General features: G+C 35.9%; 1 protein-coding gene across 3 annotated transcripts in view; it reads right to left on the bottom strand.

Annotated features, from left to right (window-relative positions):
- Window positions 1-19,513, bottom strand: part of MYSM1 (Myb like, SWIRM and MPN domains 1) — a 39,132-nt gene that overhangs the window by 6,085 nt on the left and 13,534 nt on the right. For 2 of the 3 annotated variants that reach the window (XM_049617077.1, XM_049617080.1), the window contains 12 exons: window positions 17,307-18,079; window positions 13,131-13,261; window positions 11,923-12,026; window positions 10,413-10,490; window positions 8,623-8,708; window positions 5,602-5,656; window positions 5,207-5,257; window positions 4,440-4,514; window positions 3,623-3,811; window positions 2,549-2,681; window positions 777-882; window positions 541-598 (listed from right to left, as the gene is read on the bottom strand). In XM_049617077.1, the coding sequence (XP_049473034.1) occupies window positions 541-598; window positions 777-882; window positions 2,549-2,681; window positions 3,623-3,811; window positions 4,440-4,514; window positions 5,207-5,257; window positions 5,602-5,656; window positions 8,623-8,708; window positions 10,413-10,490; window positions 11,923-12,026; window positions 13,131-13,261; window positions 17,307-18,079 (1,839 nt within the window). The remainder of the gene's footprint in view (window positions 1-540; window positions 599-776; window positions 883-2,548; window positions 2,682-3,622; window positions 3,812-4,439; window positions 4,515-5,206; window positions 5,258-5,601; window positions 5,657-8,622; window positions 8,709-10,412; window positions 10,491-11,922; window positions 12,027-13,130; window positions 13,262-17,306; window positions 18,080-19,513) is intronic. The other variant, XM_049617078.1, reaches the window with a different exon arrangement.

Genomic DNA, 19,513 nt, shown 5'->3' with positions numbered 1-19,513 from the left:
CTCTTCTTAAATTGCTACCAAAAAAAAAAAAAAAAAAAAAAAAAAAGACAGATGTTACCAGCCTATGGGTCTTTAACTCTTTATACTCATAGAAGCAAAACAAGAAGTAAAATAAAAATATTCAGGACTCTTTATTTCCGACCAGAAAGTTAAATAAAATGACACTTAAACTTATTTATTAGATTTATACTACCAATCTTAAAAACAAACAATTATTAAGGCTAAATGGAAACATGAGACTTTTGAATTTAATAAAATGAGAAAAATGTTCTCCATTGTATATAATAATAATCTGCTAGGAAATTTATCAGCCAACACTGACAAATTTATTCTAAACTAGTATTACTTCTATATGCAAGTGTGGGCAACAAAATACGTTACTAATTTTCTCCTAGAAATTAATTTTAGATAGCAAACGGCAATAACAAAAATACAAAGAAAATGTATCCACAAAGCATTAGGCATCATGGGAAACCACATCGAGATGAATAGCTTTAGAATCTGTGAACAATAGAACCAATTAAAATCAAGGCAGCTTACTTTCTGCAAACAAGTCAGGTCAGAATCCCGGCGGAAGATTTTATCCATAGGGACACTGCTGTTGGAAGAAATATGAAGACAAACTGATGAAACAAATACCACAAACGAATCTGTTTTCTAATAAACTGTCACTGACGCCATACATCATAATTTTATATTTAACTTGGGTTTTCTCTAAAACATCATTTAATGAGACGCGCTGCAGATGTGCGGCCACCTCAAACCACAGCACATACCTATGGGACAGTCGGTATTTTTCTATTATCCATCTTGCCTTTTCAAACACTAATCCCCACTGAGGTTCTTCTAGCATCTGCTGTACTTCAAATTTGTAAGGTAAACCTAGAAAAGCATAATGAAGCAGACTGTCATCAACTATCGCTTCAATCCCCAATCTCCTTTTAATTACCAAGAATCCTCACAACCACAACCTGGCAGACCAGCTGAACAGCACTTTAAACATAGTGGGCATTCATTAAATATTTACTGCCTGGCTGAACCTGGCCCATCGAGCATATTAATGCTCAGCAATTAATAACAATAAAGAAGAGTACACGTACCATTTGCATGACAATTCTATGTAAGGAACGGAGAAGCAGGATGATCACATAACTTATATCCAAATCAAGAGACTTTTTGAGTGAAAGGGGGCACTGTTAAAAACGGTGCCAGAACTACGGCTTAAACAGACACCGAGGTAGGCAAACGAAGACAATTCCATCCTAGTTATTTTTATTTTCACACGGGTCATTGAGCTTACAGCAATGCTATAAGGCAGGTGCATTATTCCTACGTTAAAGATAAGGAAACGAAGGCCGAGACACGTGGAACAACCTGCTTAGACTGGTGAAGTGGAAGAGCCTGGATTTTAAGCCCCAGCAGGTCTGCCTGGCTTCTGGGCCCACACTCACTTGACCTGCCTACAGGTGCTAACCTAACCAGTCAGGGAATAGGATGAACTCTGGAAGGGCAGCAACTGCACTCCTCTCAAAATGGTCATGCTCAGTTCCAGAGACAGGAGCCCAAGGGGTGGATGCCATGTACATAGCCAGAAAGGCAAAAGACCAAAGGATGAGCCTACTTAGAAATTTTTCACATGGCCTTCAAGATCCCCCTGTAATTATATTTGTAGTGTATTAAAAGAAAAGCTGAGTTGATTTGTTGGCAGAGGGCAACACCGTAAAATTAACTGTAGAACTTATACAATGCTTACTACATGGAATGCCACTTAAATGCACTAGCTGCCAGTACTGTCCTTTATTTATTTATTTTTGGATGAGGACACAGAGCCACAGAGAGGTTAAATAACCTGTTCATCAGCATACACATAATTACTAAGTAGAGCCAGGATCTGAACCCAGGCAGTCTGGCTCCAGTTTATGTTATTAACTTTACATTATACTGCCTCTCAACTGTGTTTTTGCCAATATTAAGACTTTTCAGGTAAATAAAATGCCAGCAAATCGAAAGGCATGAAAAAAAATGAAGGAAAACATTATGATTGTCCTTCCTTACAATATAAGCATACTTTGTCAATATGCTCTAAAATGGTCTTTTTTCCCCATTTTTTCCCAGGTGGATTTTTTTTTTTTTTTTCATTTCTTAGTTCTCCTCTATTTCATTTCTTCCCTCCAAAAACTTAAGAATAAAGCATTTGACTAGTTTTATTGCGATATTTGCTTTATTGTGGTGGTCTGGAACCAAACCTGCAGTATCTCCGTGGTACGCCTGCCTGTAACTAACATGCACGCTGCCTGGCTCTAACTTTTCTGCACAATATAACCCTTGTGCCCAGAGGCCATGGTAACACAGTGGGGACTTGAATCTAGAAGGATATCACTAAAGGAAAGAGGGAGGCCGCACTACATGGTATGTAGACAGCAATTCTCTAGTTGAGGGTGCAAAGCTTTCCATCACATAGTTTCACATAGTTGTAAATTCGTTGCTATGAAAGATTCAAAGAAACGTGGGCAGAAATAGGATGAGGTTGTTTTTGTTGAAAACTTACGGTAAGAGCCATCTGAGCTAATTTCATCACTTATAACTAGGCAGGTAATCTGGGAATAAGGTAAAGGATTGTTCTGATTATAAGGACTAACAATCATTCCAATGAACTTGGCACCGCCTCTGGAGAAGTAACTCTACAATTCAAAGAAAAGTAAAATTAGTCTTGACTACATAAATTTAAAAATCAGTATTTACCCATAGCAACATCTTAAATAACGAATGGAGAAAAAGGAACACCAAAGTGTGTTAAAAACTTCACATCCAAACAGCAACTAAATGAAATACACTATATATCATTCCACACTCTAAATTTTTCAGGTCAAAATGTACCCAACCCAACCAGAAATGATCCTTAAAAATATGACCTGGCCTGAAAATCTGTATTTACCATGAATATGTCTACAAATTATTTTCACTACCCTTCAGCTATAATCTTTATCAATATGGTAATAATAGCTGCCTATAGCAAAAACATACACCTATCAAACATAAAATGTTGGAACAAAACAAAAGTTTGTTTTTTCCAGAGATGCAAAATAGACTGCTTCTGGTTATTTCACTTGTACCCAGTCCCTGTACTAGTTGTTCCCATCAATTTTTAGAGGCTCTGGGAGTAATTATCACTGTCACTTAGATGGCTTGTCTGTACTAAACAAAATAGCTGATTTTCCAAATGTTTAAATAAACATATATTACCCCTGTAATCAGAAAAAATGCAAAGTTATTTCAAAACTCCAGATGTAAATAATATTAGAAATTCAATACTTTGCTAGAAATGTTAGAAGTATATTTATAGAGGGTGCTTGGGTGGCCCAGTCGGTTAAGCGTCGGACTTCAGCTCAGGTCATGATCTCACAGTCTGTGAGTTCGAGCCCCGCGTTGGGCTCTGTGCTGACAGCTCGAAGCCTGGAGCCTGCTTCAGATTCTGTGTCTCCCTCTCTCTCTGCCCCTCCCCTGCTCATGCTCTGCCTCTCAAAAATGAATAAACATTAAAAAAAAAAGTATATTTATATAATAGAATAGAAAGCAACGAGAGGAGAGAAAACGTGCATACATGCAAGACCTAGAGGCACACCTGGTATTTGGCTTGAGTGTCAATATCTCGTAAAGAAGGATTTGGATCAAAGGCAGGATGAGAATGATACCATCCAATTACACGATAGCCTCTCACAGCCAAGGTTTCTGAGGCCTGTGTTTGTGACACAGGATCCATCTCACACTGCAGTCCTGTACTCAGACTGTTACATGGTTCTGCTGCACAGACCTATAAAAGATTAATCCTTACATGGTTACACTGAATCCTGTTAATTCTATCACTTTAATGTTTTAGTTCTTTCATACATAGATACAGAGGCTTTTTTTAGGCCACGTCTTTTATCTGACAGTATCACAGGCAGCCTTTAGCCTGCAAATGAATTACACTTCAAACGTGTGATTCAATGTAGGAACTCAGAATCCACTTTTCCACTCAGACAAGGCCATAATAATTGTTAGTTTTCCAGACCAGCCCATATAATACCTGCACATACAAAGTCTTTCAATGAGTCCTATTATTTATGATAATAATTTCAACAAAGTGATGCATGCCGAGTTTCAACTATAAGGTTGCTGCATGGTTCCTGGCCTCTTAAGAGTAGTTGTAGCATTTTACTGGTGAAGGCAACGAGGAGGCGAGGCCTGGCCGTGCTCCCTCTTTCTTGATGGTAAAAGGAAACAGGTACTCAATATATGGGATGTTAATTTACTCCTGGGAATATCCAGCCCACACTGGCATATTCTCATGTATATCACAGGTAATTCTATTTTAATTATATCCACTGAAATCTATAAAAATATTTGGTATGGCAGCAGGACTAAATGATTTTAAAAAATATTTAAGAGCAAGAACTTACTTCAACTATCTTATCAACTTCTGAGTATCTTCCTCCTAATAGACCAATCACTTCTGCCATAGAAACATGAGCATGCTAAAAAGAAATACAAAATAGACTTAGCCCAAACATACAAATCCATCTGACAAAAAATCAGAATAAAGCTCACTTATACATAGGAGAATCATTTGTAAGTATGGTAACCGGGCATAGCAGAGGAATCAGACACTAGGCTCACTACACAAAGACTTGGGATTTCAATCTATCTGCGCTGCCAGCTAAGAAGCTTTGAACCAAACACTCAAAGATGTCATTATTTAATTTACAAAATGAAGACACCATTTGCTTTCCTCACTCAGGACCCTAAAGATAAAAAGTAAAAGTCACTCCTGGTAGTCCTACAAAAAACATCCTCTAGAAAAACATCCAAAACCAACACAGCTACTGGAGGTCTCAGTAACTTAGTGCAAACAAGGAACCTCCAAGTGGTAGGAGTTGTGCTTTGCTGCAGTTATCTAGAAGGCAGCAGACAAAGGATGCCAGGAAATTAAAACAGGGTTAATGATGATAAACAGTCTGCAAAAACTCACATTAATTTATTTTCTCTAAAATATGGAAACATGCAATTGTTTGGCTTTTCTCCAAAAGAAAAGACTTATTTTTAGACTCCTTGTAAAAGAGGATAGTTAAGATCCAAAATACACGTCTTCCATACTCTCTCTTAAGCCTGCAATAAAAATACACAAGAATAGAAATCAGAGTAAGTAAACACAATAGATTATCCTTACCAAATCCATTATTAAAAGTGCTTCTGAAGCCACTTTCACCTGAAATGGCTCCTGAAATATAAAAAAAAAAAAAAAAATGGGGGAGCATAAAAATAGAGATTTTATTCCTCCTCACTGGAATGTCCACCCTTTTCTTCTTTACCTATCACACCAAGTTCTCATCACCAACCAAGGCTCAGCACAAATCAGAGATTTTTACAAATATTATCATTCAAAATCCTAGCATGGAGAAATTCTCTTTCATTTCCCATCTGCATCACTCATCTGACCCATAGTGTACCTTGCCTCGTCCAATCTTTCACATACATATACGCCTTGCACACAAAGGAAAAGAAATACTTCCTGTCTGACAGAAGGGCATGGTTTATGGCCATTTAGTGATGCATAAATAGTACCTGCTTTTCTTCACTGAAAGAATGACAAGGTATCAGTTGGAAGGGATCAAATGAGCTGAAAAAGAAAAAAAATCATTTCTAATATAATCTCAATGACAAGATCAGGAAAACAACATTCACTTAAATTTGAAAATGTGTATCAATAATCTAAATCTAGATTCTCAGAAAAATACTAAGCGAGGGGAATTTCTTAGGACATCCCATATAACTCTGCTGAGTTTTGGACTTGATAAAAAAAATGGGAAATCACAAGGCCTTTGGGAGAAAGTAGTTGTTGCCTTAGTTTCTTTTAACACCCAAAGAGAAGAACGTTGTACCCACACATGTGTCCTAAACTGAAAGGTTTCAAAAAGTTTGAAGAAAATGTAAACAACTCCCTGACATGACATGGTAAAAAAAGTTTCAAGAAGAAAGTTCTCAAAAACACTTGTCAGTACGGTATCAGCACAGGGTAGGGACTCAAATATTTATTGAATGAATGGCAATGGTTCTACTAAAGAAATTAATGTATATGAAAAGTTCAATGATAAACTTGTATTTTAAAATAAAAAAGTTAGGGGCAGGTGACTGTCTCAGTAGGTTAAGTGTCTGACTTTGGCTCAGGTCATAATCTCATGGCTCATGGTCTGGGCCCTGTATCAGGCTCTGTGCTGACAGTTCAGAGCCTGGAGCCTGCTTCAGATTCTGTGTCTTCCTCTCTCTCTGCACCTCCCTCATTTGCACTGTCTCTCTCTCTCAAAAAGAAACATTAAAAAAAAATGAAAAAAAAAATGAGAAAGTTAAAAAAAAAAAAGACAAAAAAAAAAGAGGGGCATGTAAGCAAGGGTAGATAAAAAAGCATGTATTAATCTGAGAGCAATATTAGAAAGGCTTTAAGCAGTAAAGAACTGAAGTCTGAGGAAGATATCAAGAATAAGGTTTCTTTAGGCTATGGTCAGAGAAAGAAAAAAACAAGGAATATATGTTCATGTTAACACAACCAGAAAAGAGCAGGACTATTTAGCTCCTATTCTACCAGAGACTGTTAGTGTCAGCAATTCAGACACTTTGTACTCCAAGTGCCTAGAACAGTGCCTGACACACAGTAAGCATTTTTTCAGAAATATAAGATGAATGAAGAGGAAAGATCTTCAAGTAAAAAAGTGCTTCATCAACACGAAAAAAAAGAACACAAAGACGGCATATGCATCCCAGAGCAATGAAGAACCATGATGTGAAACCCACTGACCTTTTTGGAGGAACTGTTCAGAATGGAAAAATTATTGGAGGGCTACAAATAGGCAATTTTGGGCTTTATTTTCTTAAAAAAAGCAGACTTTGGGAGCAGAGGAATTAAATGTGAATATTGAGAAAATTCTGGAAAAGATTATTCAACAGCTGATTTTGAGCCTTTAGCAAGTGAAGAGAGGACTACTAAGGGTAATAATGGATTCATGAAAATATATGTCATGATAAGTAAATCTAAATTTCATTTTTGATAGAACTGATCTGCTAGAAACTAGCAGACTCATAAAGATTCAAATATATTTTGTCTGAATGTAAGCAAGACATCTACTATGATTTTTCTTCTGCACAAGATGAAAAATCATGAGTCAACTGTGGCAATGTATGGCTGATGGAACAATGATGTCTGAGGCTTTCCCTTATTCCAGTTAAACATTTTAAGCAGTGATCAATGGCAGAAGAGGTAAGCTTACTGAAATGTTGACTCAAATCTATGAAGGCTAGTATAAGAAAAGTGGAGCTGGATTCAGATTGTGACAAACTGGAACAATGACTTGGAAATCACAATAAATATGTCTCATGCTGAGATTCAGAAAAGCAAATGTCTGGATACTAGATAAGGAGTCCTAGCTTATGGATGACGATATTTTTTTACATAGTTTATCTTATTTTACTCTCACAACAACTGTAGGTTTTAATTTTTCTTTTAGAGAGGGGATATATAATGTAATGTTAGCAGTATGGATTCTTAAGTCTAACTGCCTGGATTAAATCACAGCTCCATCACTAACAAGCATGAGCAAGTTTGTTTCCTCATGAATGATATTATTAACTACTGCACAGGGTGGTTATGGGGATTAAATGAGTTAATATATACAAAGTGCTTAAAGCATAGTCAACAGTCTTAGCTATTATAGTTATTATTTTATGAATGAGCACTGAAGGCTTAAGGCTTTACATAACTTACCTAGGGACTTACACTTGGTTAAACATCAGGGCTCTTTCACTGAAAATGACCTGGGGACATTCCTAGATATCTTATTTTAAAAGGGACACTGGTGAAACCATAATCTATTTCTGCATCTACAGAAAGTGAGGGTCCAGAAAACCAAGACATTTAACTTATTTGGTGACTCTTAAGTGTTATGTTACAAATAACAGATTATTAAAAAAAAACAACAAAACCACACACACACACACACACACACACACACACACACAGAAAAATCCCCAAAAACCTTGCTAACAATCAGCACCAACCAAAGAAAGCACTAGTCATTTCATGAGGTTACCTATTTATAATGTCTAAGGAGTTGAATGACCACCTGTTATAATCAAGGCCCGTTTACAACATATGTTGGATCCTATAGTCACTAAACCTATAAATTCAAAACTTTTGCTCAAGCTCTTCCAAACTGGTAATCAGTGAAATAAAAAATCTCAAAAATTCTAGTATTTAAAAAAAAAATTTTTTTTAATGTTTTTATTTATTTTTTTGAGACAGAGAGAGACAGAGCATGAACAGGGGAGGGTCAGAGAGAGGGAGACACAGCATCTGAAACAGGCTCCAGGCTCTGAGCTGTCAGCACAGAGCCCGACGTGGGGCTCGAACTCATGGACTGTGAGATCATGACCTGAGCTGAAGTCAGACACTTAACAGACTGAGCCACCCAGGCGCCCCATCTAGTAGTATTTTTAAACTTAATATGAATAACATGTTGCTAATCAGGTATTTTTTCCATACATTCCTAATCATTGGTGATAAGTTAAAAAAATTACATGTGTAAAACACTATACCTTTTTGTTGGTCTTGGTACTTTTGAGGATTTAACAGATTTACATTTTTCCTCTTTTCTTCTCGCCAATTCCTCGGCAGAGAGATGCTAAAACAGAAAACAACCACTTGATCAACCAGTCCATCAGCCACTGACAGGCAGAATCAATAGTAATAAAGAATACTCTTTAACACCATAATTAAAGGCAGGTGAGAACAGGATAGACTATGTTGATAGAGATGTACCTCCTTCTTTCTACTAACAAATTGCAATGCTAGATAATATATTAAAAAATTGTTCCAAAATCTACAGCCACACCAAACTTAAAAACCTCAGAATCACCTGAGTCCCTCCTTTTACTTATTTCCCATTTCTAGTCATCAAATCCTATTGTGTTGTTTTCTTTCCCAACAGGGAGACAGCGCAGCATAATGATAAAGAGTACAGATTCTGGAGACAGAATGCCTCGCTCTGCTACTTACTGGATGACCCTGGCCAAATTACTGAAGCTTTCTGTGCTTTAGTTTCCTTATCTTTAAAATGGGAACAAAAATAGTAATAATAACAGTGTCATGATGTTATCGTAATGATGCATTAATGTTTATAAAACACTAGAATAGGGTTGGACACATACTTAATAAGTCCTACATAAGTACAAAATTAATCTTTTCATTCCATTTCTACTATCATTCTTACACTTTAGCCCAAATAACTAGGCACCTTTTCCAGAATATGTCTGGTATTTTCCCACATCTCTACCTTTGTTTATGCTGCTCCCTTAGCCTGGAATGCCCTCACCTACTTTTCTACATTTTGAGACTGTCCTGCTAATCCCTCAAGTCACATCTTCTGTGAAACCTTCTCTCATCACACACACCCCTTGGGGAAGACCTGACATTTCTTAAGATCAACCTTATGGAACTTAACACAGGTTTCATCTTTCCTACTAGAAACTATAGAAGTTCTTTCTAGGCAGGAATCATGCGTTACTAATGTTGTGCCTAGATTAGAGATTAAGTGAGGCTAGGGACAGGGAATGGGGAAGAGAAAAAGAGGAGAACGTTTTCTTTTTGTTTTGTTTTTGTACTGAAACTCAAGAGGAAAACTATAATTTACTGAGTAATTGGTATATGCAAGGCTTATTAAGTAACCTAGTACTAGAATCTTCATACATTTTATTCCATTTACTTCACTTAATTCTCATAACAATTCTTGGACAGAGGTATTATTCACACTCCATAGACAAAAACCTGAATTTCAGTGAGGTTAAGAAACTGCTCAAGGTAATAAAGCCAGTAAGTACACATTCACACATTCTTTCCATTCTACTGCACTGGGTGTTCACAAATAAATTCTATAGATACAGAACTTATACACACACACACATTCGTCACCCATGTTTCTTTTCAGAACCACAGTTTTTATTGGTAGAAATGACACTTTAGTATTTGTAATTCAATTTATGTCTAATGCTTGGGACAATATTTTAATTGGTATATCAGAACATCATTCTATAAATAAATGTTTACTGAAATGAATTAGGCATACCAACTTCCTGGCACCTTGGCAGATATTCTTGAGCTAGAGACCAGAATACAGAGATTAGACAAAATTTGGAAAACGAATCCAACTCCTAGTTAATTGCACCAATGCCTTCTAGTTTTTTGTTTATTGGTGGCTTCTAGACAAATTAACATGGGACGGATACACACACGCACACACAACAAGTGTAATATATGTGACATTAAGACATACATATATAGATGATGGAACAACTTTTAGTGATGACATATCTGCTAAGGTCAAAGTTACCTCAAAGGTTTGTCCTTCTAAGTCTTTTGCATCACACCAATTTCCCCATGGGTCTCGGACCCTACGTCTCCTTGTGCGCTGTGGTAAGATTAAAATGAAGCAAAAGGTAACAAGATTAACCTGGGGAAATCACAGCACAATACACAAAGCCAAAATGATTATTTAAAAAAAATCAGTTAATTTCTCCATTAAAATATTGTAATCCCTGATCAGCATTGCCTGACTAAATTTTATTTTATTAATTTATGTTTAATAGTTTACACTCTGCTCAGAAATAAATCAGTAATGATTTTCTAAATTTTACCTGGATTTCTTATTGAATTTTCATTTCTTTTCGCCACTTAGAAACTAAAATACTAGGACAAAAAATATTTTTAAGATTAAAAAGAACCACCAAGAAAATGACTTCCCTTTCAACCACTTGTGGTAGAAAACTTGCAAGAACGCGTAGCAAGAGGTAGAATATTAAAACTAGAAGCAAAATTACATCTCAGCCTCAGAAAGGGAAAGACTGCCTAGTGGATGCAATAAAAACAATAAAACATTATGAAATTAGTTGACAAGATTACTAATATCTAGTTTTATAAACCCCAATACTGAAGCCTTTAAAACAGACTGCTCAAGGGCGCCTGGGTGGCTCAGTCAGTTAAGTGTCCAACTCTTGATTTCGGTTCAAGTCATGATCTCATAGTTGTGAGACTGAGCCCCATGTCAGGCTCTGTGCTGGGCGTGGTGGAGGCTCCTTAAGATTCTCTCTCTCCCTCCCTCAGTTCTTCCCAGCTTGCACTCTCTCCCTCTCAAAACAAAAAACAAACAAACAAACAAAAAAGACTGGCTCAGAGGCCAGTGTTTGAGTGGCACCTTTTCCAGCAACTGTATCTAAATACATCCTTTCTTATAAAAGTAAATCTAGGTAGGCAGAAATGGTTAACAGCCTAAATACGCTAAGAAAAATGTCCACTCTATTATCTATACGTTTCTTCATTTACCTCACCTATTACCAATCTACTTTATTAGTAAAACCAACGAGATCACACTATGACTCTGCCTTTTAAGAGACTTGTAGATCACTCACCTTTAAAATAAGATTCACAAATTGTAAGATACTGTAAAACTCCCTAACTTCAAGAATTAAAAAAGAAAGGCTACAATAGTTTAGATAGCTATTCCAAGAAGCTGAATCTTAACCTAAGACTTTTTAGCTAAACAAAGTAACTGAAAGAAAAAGGAGCTTAGCTGTATGGCTGTAAAAGACACACTAGACTTAGAAACCGGAACCAAGAATTCTAAGGCCACGCGAGCAAAGTACGACGCTTCCGTGTCAAGTCTGCCAGCGAATTACGAGGTGTTTTTGGTTTTTGCCTTATAAACTAACATGACACTGAATAGAAACCAGAAAAGTAAATGGCTAAGGTGACATACAAGAGAAAACACGTTCTTCCACTCACTGTCCATGTGTTTAACAGGTGGCTAGAAGGGGGCACACCTTAGATGACAGGTGAACACTTACCATAGACTGCAGACGCTGTGCAAGCTGGTATGCTTCCGCCGCATCTTTTCGGTCCCTGGCTCGTGCTTTGTCAACTGGTTGTGGCCTGTTGTACACAGCCTGTTCTATTGGAATTCAGGAAAAATAAAACAGTCTATTATTTTCTGAAACTCATTCGTTCAATAGGAAGGCACACCTATACTGACTGGAAGTTGTAAGCCAATTTCTAAGTTTTGTTATACCTAAGCTTCTATCTTAATTCTGCAATTACTTGGCAGTCTCACGTAAAACTAATAACACTCTTAAGGAAATCTCAGTAAAATGGGATATTCAGGAGATGGGTAATTTAATTTCTAATTAAATGACTGCTAAGCTCACTTTGCTGAATTCAGAGGTCTAACACAGAAAACGTGATTTCATTTTTTTTTAGTGGCTGTGGAAGCTGCGAACCCTTAGTTTTCCTGAGCAGCCAGTCCCAAGATACAGTGCCTGGGGAAACACAGACACTGAAATGAAAAACAGACCACAGGGCAGACTGTAAATTCTCTCTACGAGATAAATAAATAATCTCTGATAGGAGATTTTCTGGTTAGCTGTCTTCTCAAAGACAGAACATATTCTTCTGAAACCATGGGTTACAAAGTTCTAATTACCTATCTAATTACCTTATCACAACTATGGTTATTAACTTTCTTCAAAATGTTTGTGTCAAGTTAATTCAATAAAAGTGAAAAATACATTCAAAATCATGCATATTTGAGAAAAACTAGGGTGAAAGAAACTTTCTTCCGTGAAAAATATTTTGGCACCTTTATTACATTTAAGTGTAGAGGCTCATAAATTATTTCCTTTACTTAAACACTGCTAGACAGTATTTCTAGCATTAATACAGATTTTGCATATTGAATGGGCTACTATCAGACTTTTCTTAAAATGACGTTACTTGTACTTGACAAAGAGCTTCATTGTTAAATTATTTCTCCCACTTAGAGAATATTTTTCCTTTTCATACCACCAATTTTCACTGTAGGTTACAGGAAAATGTAGCTTAATCAACAGAAATCTGTTTTACAAAAAAACTTAGTAATACAGTTATTCCATATTATAGCATCTTTCTGAACTCTGCATCTATACTAAATCTGCGTGAATTCTAACCATCAAGGAAGTTAACGGGTGCTCTAAGGATAAAAAATGTTGAGTAAAAGATGTTGTTGGGTTTTTATTTTTACCACATCCAAAATTGATTGCTCCTATCAACTCGAGGTATGTATGAATCCGTCCAATACAATTAACATCCCCACAGTTCTTCAGGCCAGGACGTACTGAGGTCTTATTTAAGTATTTCGGTTTGCATATCTCCCTAATTAAGAGATGGAAGTACAGTTATTTTGGATAAATAAAAACATGAAAAAAGATTTCTGGGGAAAACTTTTAATATTTGAAATATCTTAAAAATTTACCCCCTCTCAATCTGTAAATGTGTAGTAAAAACAATGCTAATACATAATACCCAACTGTACTTTTTCCTGAAATTACCTTTAAATGATACAATAACTTACAAGTATAATGTGATTTTTATTAACTATTATTTTTTTCCCATATGAAATGCCATAGATTCCAGTTATTCCAGGATTTTAAAGTTAGAGGTTTTGTCAACAGATCCAAATTCAAGCTTCAAGAATAAAAAGGGCACTCTGACAACATATCTAAAGTATTTGGTATTAAACTTTTCTAATTTTTAATATATTACTAAGGTTCGTCCACTTTCACTTTGCTGGGCAGTATCTTTTAATTATAAGCTATCTTATAAATGCTTGAAAGTTTTATACCGGTTTTTAATCATTAGGCCAATAAATAAGAGTAAGCACTCTCAGTGGAAAACAGAAATATTAATATTATAGAGGATTTCCAAGAAATCAAGAAATGCCCAAAGTATGAAAAAAATACAAGGTTTACATAATACAGTTCATATTTACTGAATGTACTTATTGTACCATGGCAGATAGAGTTTAAGAGTAGTGGAGAACTTAATAATAGCAGCAAACAGTTCCCGAGTGCTTATGCCAGTACTAACAGTTACACAACCTTCATCCTCACAACAGTTCTACAAAGTAGATTTTATTATTCTTATTTTAGAGATAAGGAAGCAAAAAGTCAAAGGAATTAAAGTACTTATTTGAGGAAGTTAAAGTCAAGATCTACATACAGACATTATAGACCAAGTATTCAGACATTATCATGTAACAGGATTTCTTATTGAATCTTTATTTTATTCCACAAATATTTACTTTGCATCCTACATACCGGGCACTGTCTAGGCACTAAGGATACAGACATGAATATAAAGCTCCCGACCTTACATGCTAATGGGAGGATATATAGGGGCGCCTGGGTGGCTCAGTCAGTGAGGTATCTGACTTTGGCTCAGCTCATGATCTCATGGGTCATGAGGTCAAGCCCCATGTAGGGCTCTGTGCTGGCAGCTCAGAGCCTGGAGCCTGCTTCAGATTCTGTGTCTTCCTCTCTCTCTCTGTCCCTCCTCTGCTCTGTCTCTTTCTCTCTCTCAAAAATAAAATTTAAAAAAAATTTAATGGGAGAATATATATGACTAATATATATTACATATTAATATATTGCTTGTAATCTTATATTAATATATAATTAATTATATATATAGCAGTAAGTGCTAGGAAGAAACAGTAAGAAGGATAAAGGGATAGAGAGACAAACAGGCACAGACTACTTCAGAGAGGGTGTTTAGGGAAGGCCTGCCTAAGCAGAAACCAAATTTAAAACCATACATTCTACAGACATTCAGTGAGGGCAAGAAGTAATTTGTGATACGGCAGGGTATCAGAAATGCCATTGAAAAGATGAGATTTCAGTGTTTTCACTTCAGTGTGAAAGCAAAGGAAACAAATTGCACAAATGAAGGCAAGAAAACAGGAATGAGCACGGTGTAACAAGCTACCAAAAATCTGTAGCAATCTAAAAACAGTATTGATTTAATTAAAGACTGCCCAAATCGAAAGACTTTAAACAAAGCTCAGCACTAGTTTGGTGCTGAACAAACGGTAAGGCCTCTAAAGATCCCTGTTAGTGATTCATCATGCCAACTTTTCCCCTTAACAAAGAGTGCCTTTTATATTTGCTTAGAACAAGCACTGCCCTAAGCACTAGAGGTGTAACAATGAACACAACAGACAAAAATCTGTCCATATGAAGTCTGTATTATCATGGGGAGGGAGAGGGAAGGAAGAGAAGACAATACAGAAATAAAAACGTCGTATCTTCAGTAGTAGTAAGCTCTATGAAGATAGAATACAAACTAAGAGAGTGAGGGGCAGATGTGAGCTATTTTAGATAGGGTGGTCAGTGAAGTCCTCTAATTTCCCTGGAGCAGACCTGAGGGGACAACGATGCATGGTTCACCAAGATCTAGAAGGCAGCATGGGGGAAGCATTCAGGGCAGACTGAAAAAGTCTGAGTCAAGGACCTGAGATGAAGTGTGAAAATTACAAGTCAAGACTGCAGACCCTGAAGTCACCTTCACCTAATGTGACCTGGAACAAGTTCTTTTTCCTCTCTGAGACTCATTTTTCTCATCTGTAGAATGAGGACAAGTTTGTCAGAACTGGAGATGACTTAAATACATTTAAATGCATTCGGGAGGCATTCAATAACAGTGTTAACTATCTTAAAACATTCCCATAAACAGGGGGTCAGTTGCATGTGTTTTTATGGAAAAGATCCTTTAGCTACAAACAAATCAGGTCTTTTCTTTTAAAACTTTAACTCTTCTACTTTTTTTTTTTTTTAACACCACCTCCAGTCCCCTCTTCTATTTCCGAAGAGAATAGTTTGGAGTTCCTGTTCAAAACACTTCTTTCTCCTTTCACACTGTTCTGTTAAATCACATACTCAAACAACATTTAACTGGTGTTATGACTAAGGCAAATGTCATTAGGAAACTACTGCCATATAATTTATACTATCTACATAAGTTATTCTGCCTTATTGAGAATTCAAAATTCAAACAAATGAAATTTGATTAAAGTACCATTAAGTCACTCACTGATGATTCACACAGGTAAAAAAATTTTTTGAGTTATTATTTTGAAGTCCTTCCATTTTGGCCATTCATCCTCTTATTTCCCAAAACAAAATTAGATCTAATCTGACTGGTCTTTTTCAATAGTGTCAATCAGGCAATGTGAAATAATGGAGGAAATGACTGACAGTTAGGACCTGCTCACAGGTCCTCTTTCTGTCAGTGGCTGGTTATATAATCAAAGGCAGGCCCCTAGACCTCTCCTGACCTTAGAATCTCCCAAACACAGAAAATATCACCTGCCTATTTTACAGGACTGTTGTGAGGAATCAAACAACATAGAAAAGCTTTCTGTAAACCGTTAAGTACTATGCGAATAGCAGCTGTTCCTTATATTTATTCTTTCCTTTGAGACCACCTTGCCCAGAAATTTTACTTTTAGCCATCTCAACCATCAGCAAGACAACCACGAGTCAAGAACAAAAATCTTTCTTTTCTGACAAAGCTATTTTAAAAATCAGTCAAATTAATATTGTGTGAGTACTGAAGGTTACAGACAGAATACACATGATTATTTGTTTTCCTTTGGTAATCTTCCGAGGTTATGGCAGAAGTCCTCTGTAAAGATGGCTCTATGCAATTCAGTGTCTCCAAAAGCAGTAACAACAATTATGAATGTCTGGTAATGTCTTAATTAAACTATCACGAAAAATTCAATTTGCAGAGCACTTAGGCTAATAAGGTGGGAAGTTTTTTGGTTTGCGCCCCACCCAACACTAAATAATTCAAATAAAAGGTATTGACAATTCAAAAGATGAACTTTATCTATCAGAAAATTCCTGTATCCTAATGAAGCTAGATGAAGGGATTACTTTCACATTATGTTACAAGTTCAAAGCTGAAAGCATTTATAGCAATTAAGGAAAAGGTTTCTGTAATCTAGCCACATTTAATGACACTATCCTTTTGTTACCAAAATTTTCTCTTTGTACTTACAAGTACATGATAAACTAGGAAAGACATTCTCCTTTTCAAGTTTTTTTCTTTCTGTATCTTCCTAACACTGTCCTAAGAAACTGCTTCTTAAAGCAAATTATCCCTTTTTTCCAGGACCAAATACCCTTAATGAACAGACAGATGGGATGAAATAGCTATAGATGACAATATGTACCAAAGCTTTCAAAGAAAACTTCCTTATGAGAAATTTGAAGTCTTGCCTATTAAAATATATTCATATGTTCAAGCTCTCTGCATCACTCGCAATGTAAATGACTAAAACCTCAATAGGCCTCATTAAAATACCCTAGAGTATCAGAAGTTTTAAAACGGTATCTAAAATAGAATTCTTCCTTACCACTGATCCAAAATGTAATTCCTAATTTTCAAATAGCGTTCTGGTGTTTTAGCTTGGCGCCCCTCAAAAAACTCAGGAATTGCTTGTTTTTCTTCTTCTTGAATGGTATTTCTATCTATTTCCACTTCTTGTTCTGGTGGCTTAAGCTCTTCTTCCTCGTGGCTCTCCCCCTCCATTTGGCAGGAAGAATGAAAAAGCATTTCTTCATCACTTAGATCTTCCCGAACTTCACACAGCTCTGGAGAAGGCAGCTGCCTGGCATCGTCTATTACTCCATTTCCATCATGTTTTTCACAGCTTTTCACCAGTTTATTACATTTCTGATCATTTAATTCAACTGATTTTTTGTCACTAGTGCTCTGTTTTTCAGTCCAAAATGTAATTCCTGAGCTTGAAAGTACTTCCATTTCACCCTGCTTTGTATTCTCAAAATATTCCTTGGAAGATTTAGATATGGAATCTTCCTGGTTGTAAGAAGCAATAAATTCTCCTTGACTGGTTTCATGACTTTTACTATTAGGAATGTTTAATAAGACATCACTGCCAGGAATTTTGGGAGGAGCTTGAGAAGTCACCTCATCTGCCTCATCTGTAATGTCTACTTCTTCATCATCAGATAACTTTTCAATTTTTATAGCATTCAAGTTGGGATCAGCATGTCCCCTTAAACCTGATGGCGTCCAGGCCTTTGTGCCTTCATCTTCATTTTTAATCTGAAGACCACTGCTGCTCTTCTGATGTGGTGTTCCCTTCTCTGGACCATCTAATTTTACCTTATTAAAAATCAAGATAAAACCCCCATATTAACATTTAAAAATTTAACCACTGGTACATATATGATAAATACAATTATTAAACCGAGTACATGTCAATGGCATACCTTTATTGTGCTTTTCTTCTAAGGACTGATTCACAACTGCACTTTAAATGTAAAATATCATCATTTCAAATTTCCATAAATATATTTGACTCATTTATGGTCTGGTGATTTTATTAATCAAATAATCATGACCTATGTATAACTACACTTGTTTTTCCATTTTAAGTTTAAAACAGGAATCTGGTGTAGATCAACCAGAGAATGAACAAAAACAAAAAACAAAAAAAACTGTCATACAAAGGGATTCTTTAAGATATTAAAATATTTTTAATGGCTTAATTCTTAGAATGTCAGATACTTCCACTGATCATTTTTTATAAAGCTAAACAGCTCATTATTTAAAGGAATCTATGTCACATATCTTTATTTAGTAAATTGAAGGTAAATACAGCGATAATAGAAACAACTATTTTTCAAAGGTTCATTTAATAGAATTCCAGCATTATACAGCTTATAATTTAAAGCATGAAATTATCTTCCATATCTGCTATTATAGACATAAATATCTAGTCAAGGAAAAGAAAACAATTGTCAATGAATATAAAGGATTTAAAATAAAATCTTTACATAAATGGTTTTTGAAAAATCTTGTACATGACTGACATTCCCAAGGATGACAGCTCCTAAAAAAGAGCTTATTGTGATTCTGTATCACAATAGAACCCCAGGATCCAGTACTTGAGGTTAACTGGCTTACTGTGTAAAGAACAAAAGGGTAGGAGGAGAGAAAAACAGATGTGGACATATAGCCTGGAATAGCTTTTAACAATCTTGCTATTTACTCGAAGTCTCCTGTTTTTACCCTAAAAATTCAGATAAAATTTTATATTTCATAACATATTAATGTCTCTTTTAACATCACAGTGTATCCTTTCACCCCAAATCTTTGAGAAAGATTAACACTACAAGATGTTGTGCATGTTTGAGTCTGAGAAGCATGGAAGTGCGAATAACCAAGTTAATCTTTATTCTCTTCCATAATACCTTGGCCATGGTGGGCTGCCCTGTAAATGTTTTTGTTTGGTTAAAGACGGAGCACATGACTGATGTATAATGAATCCATTCCATTACCTACTTCCTATGCTCAAATGACACTAAGAGAAATCTTGTATACAGGGTAAAACCTATTATTTGCATTAAAAGAAAACAGCCAAGTATCACTTAAGACCCTTTCAAATTCTGTATAATTGTGTTCCCAGAACTCAAGCAGAAAACATATTACAATTTTCTAAACATCAAAACTACATGGTTAAATATAGCATAGATTACTTGAAAGGATAAAGCACTAGACCATAACACTGCAACTTACTGAAGTTCTCAGATAATT

Source organism: Panthera uncia (assembly GCF_023721935.1).
Source record: "Panthera uncia isolate 11264 chromosome C1 unlocalized genomic scaffold, Puncia_PCG_1.0 HiC_scaffold_4, whole genome shotgun sequence".
NCBI classification, from domain to species: domain Eukaryota; kingdom Metazoa; phylum Chordata; class Mammalia; order Carnivora; family Felidae; genus Panthera; species Panthera uncia.
This window is presented reverse-complemented; position numbering and strand designations above follow the sequence as displayed.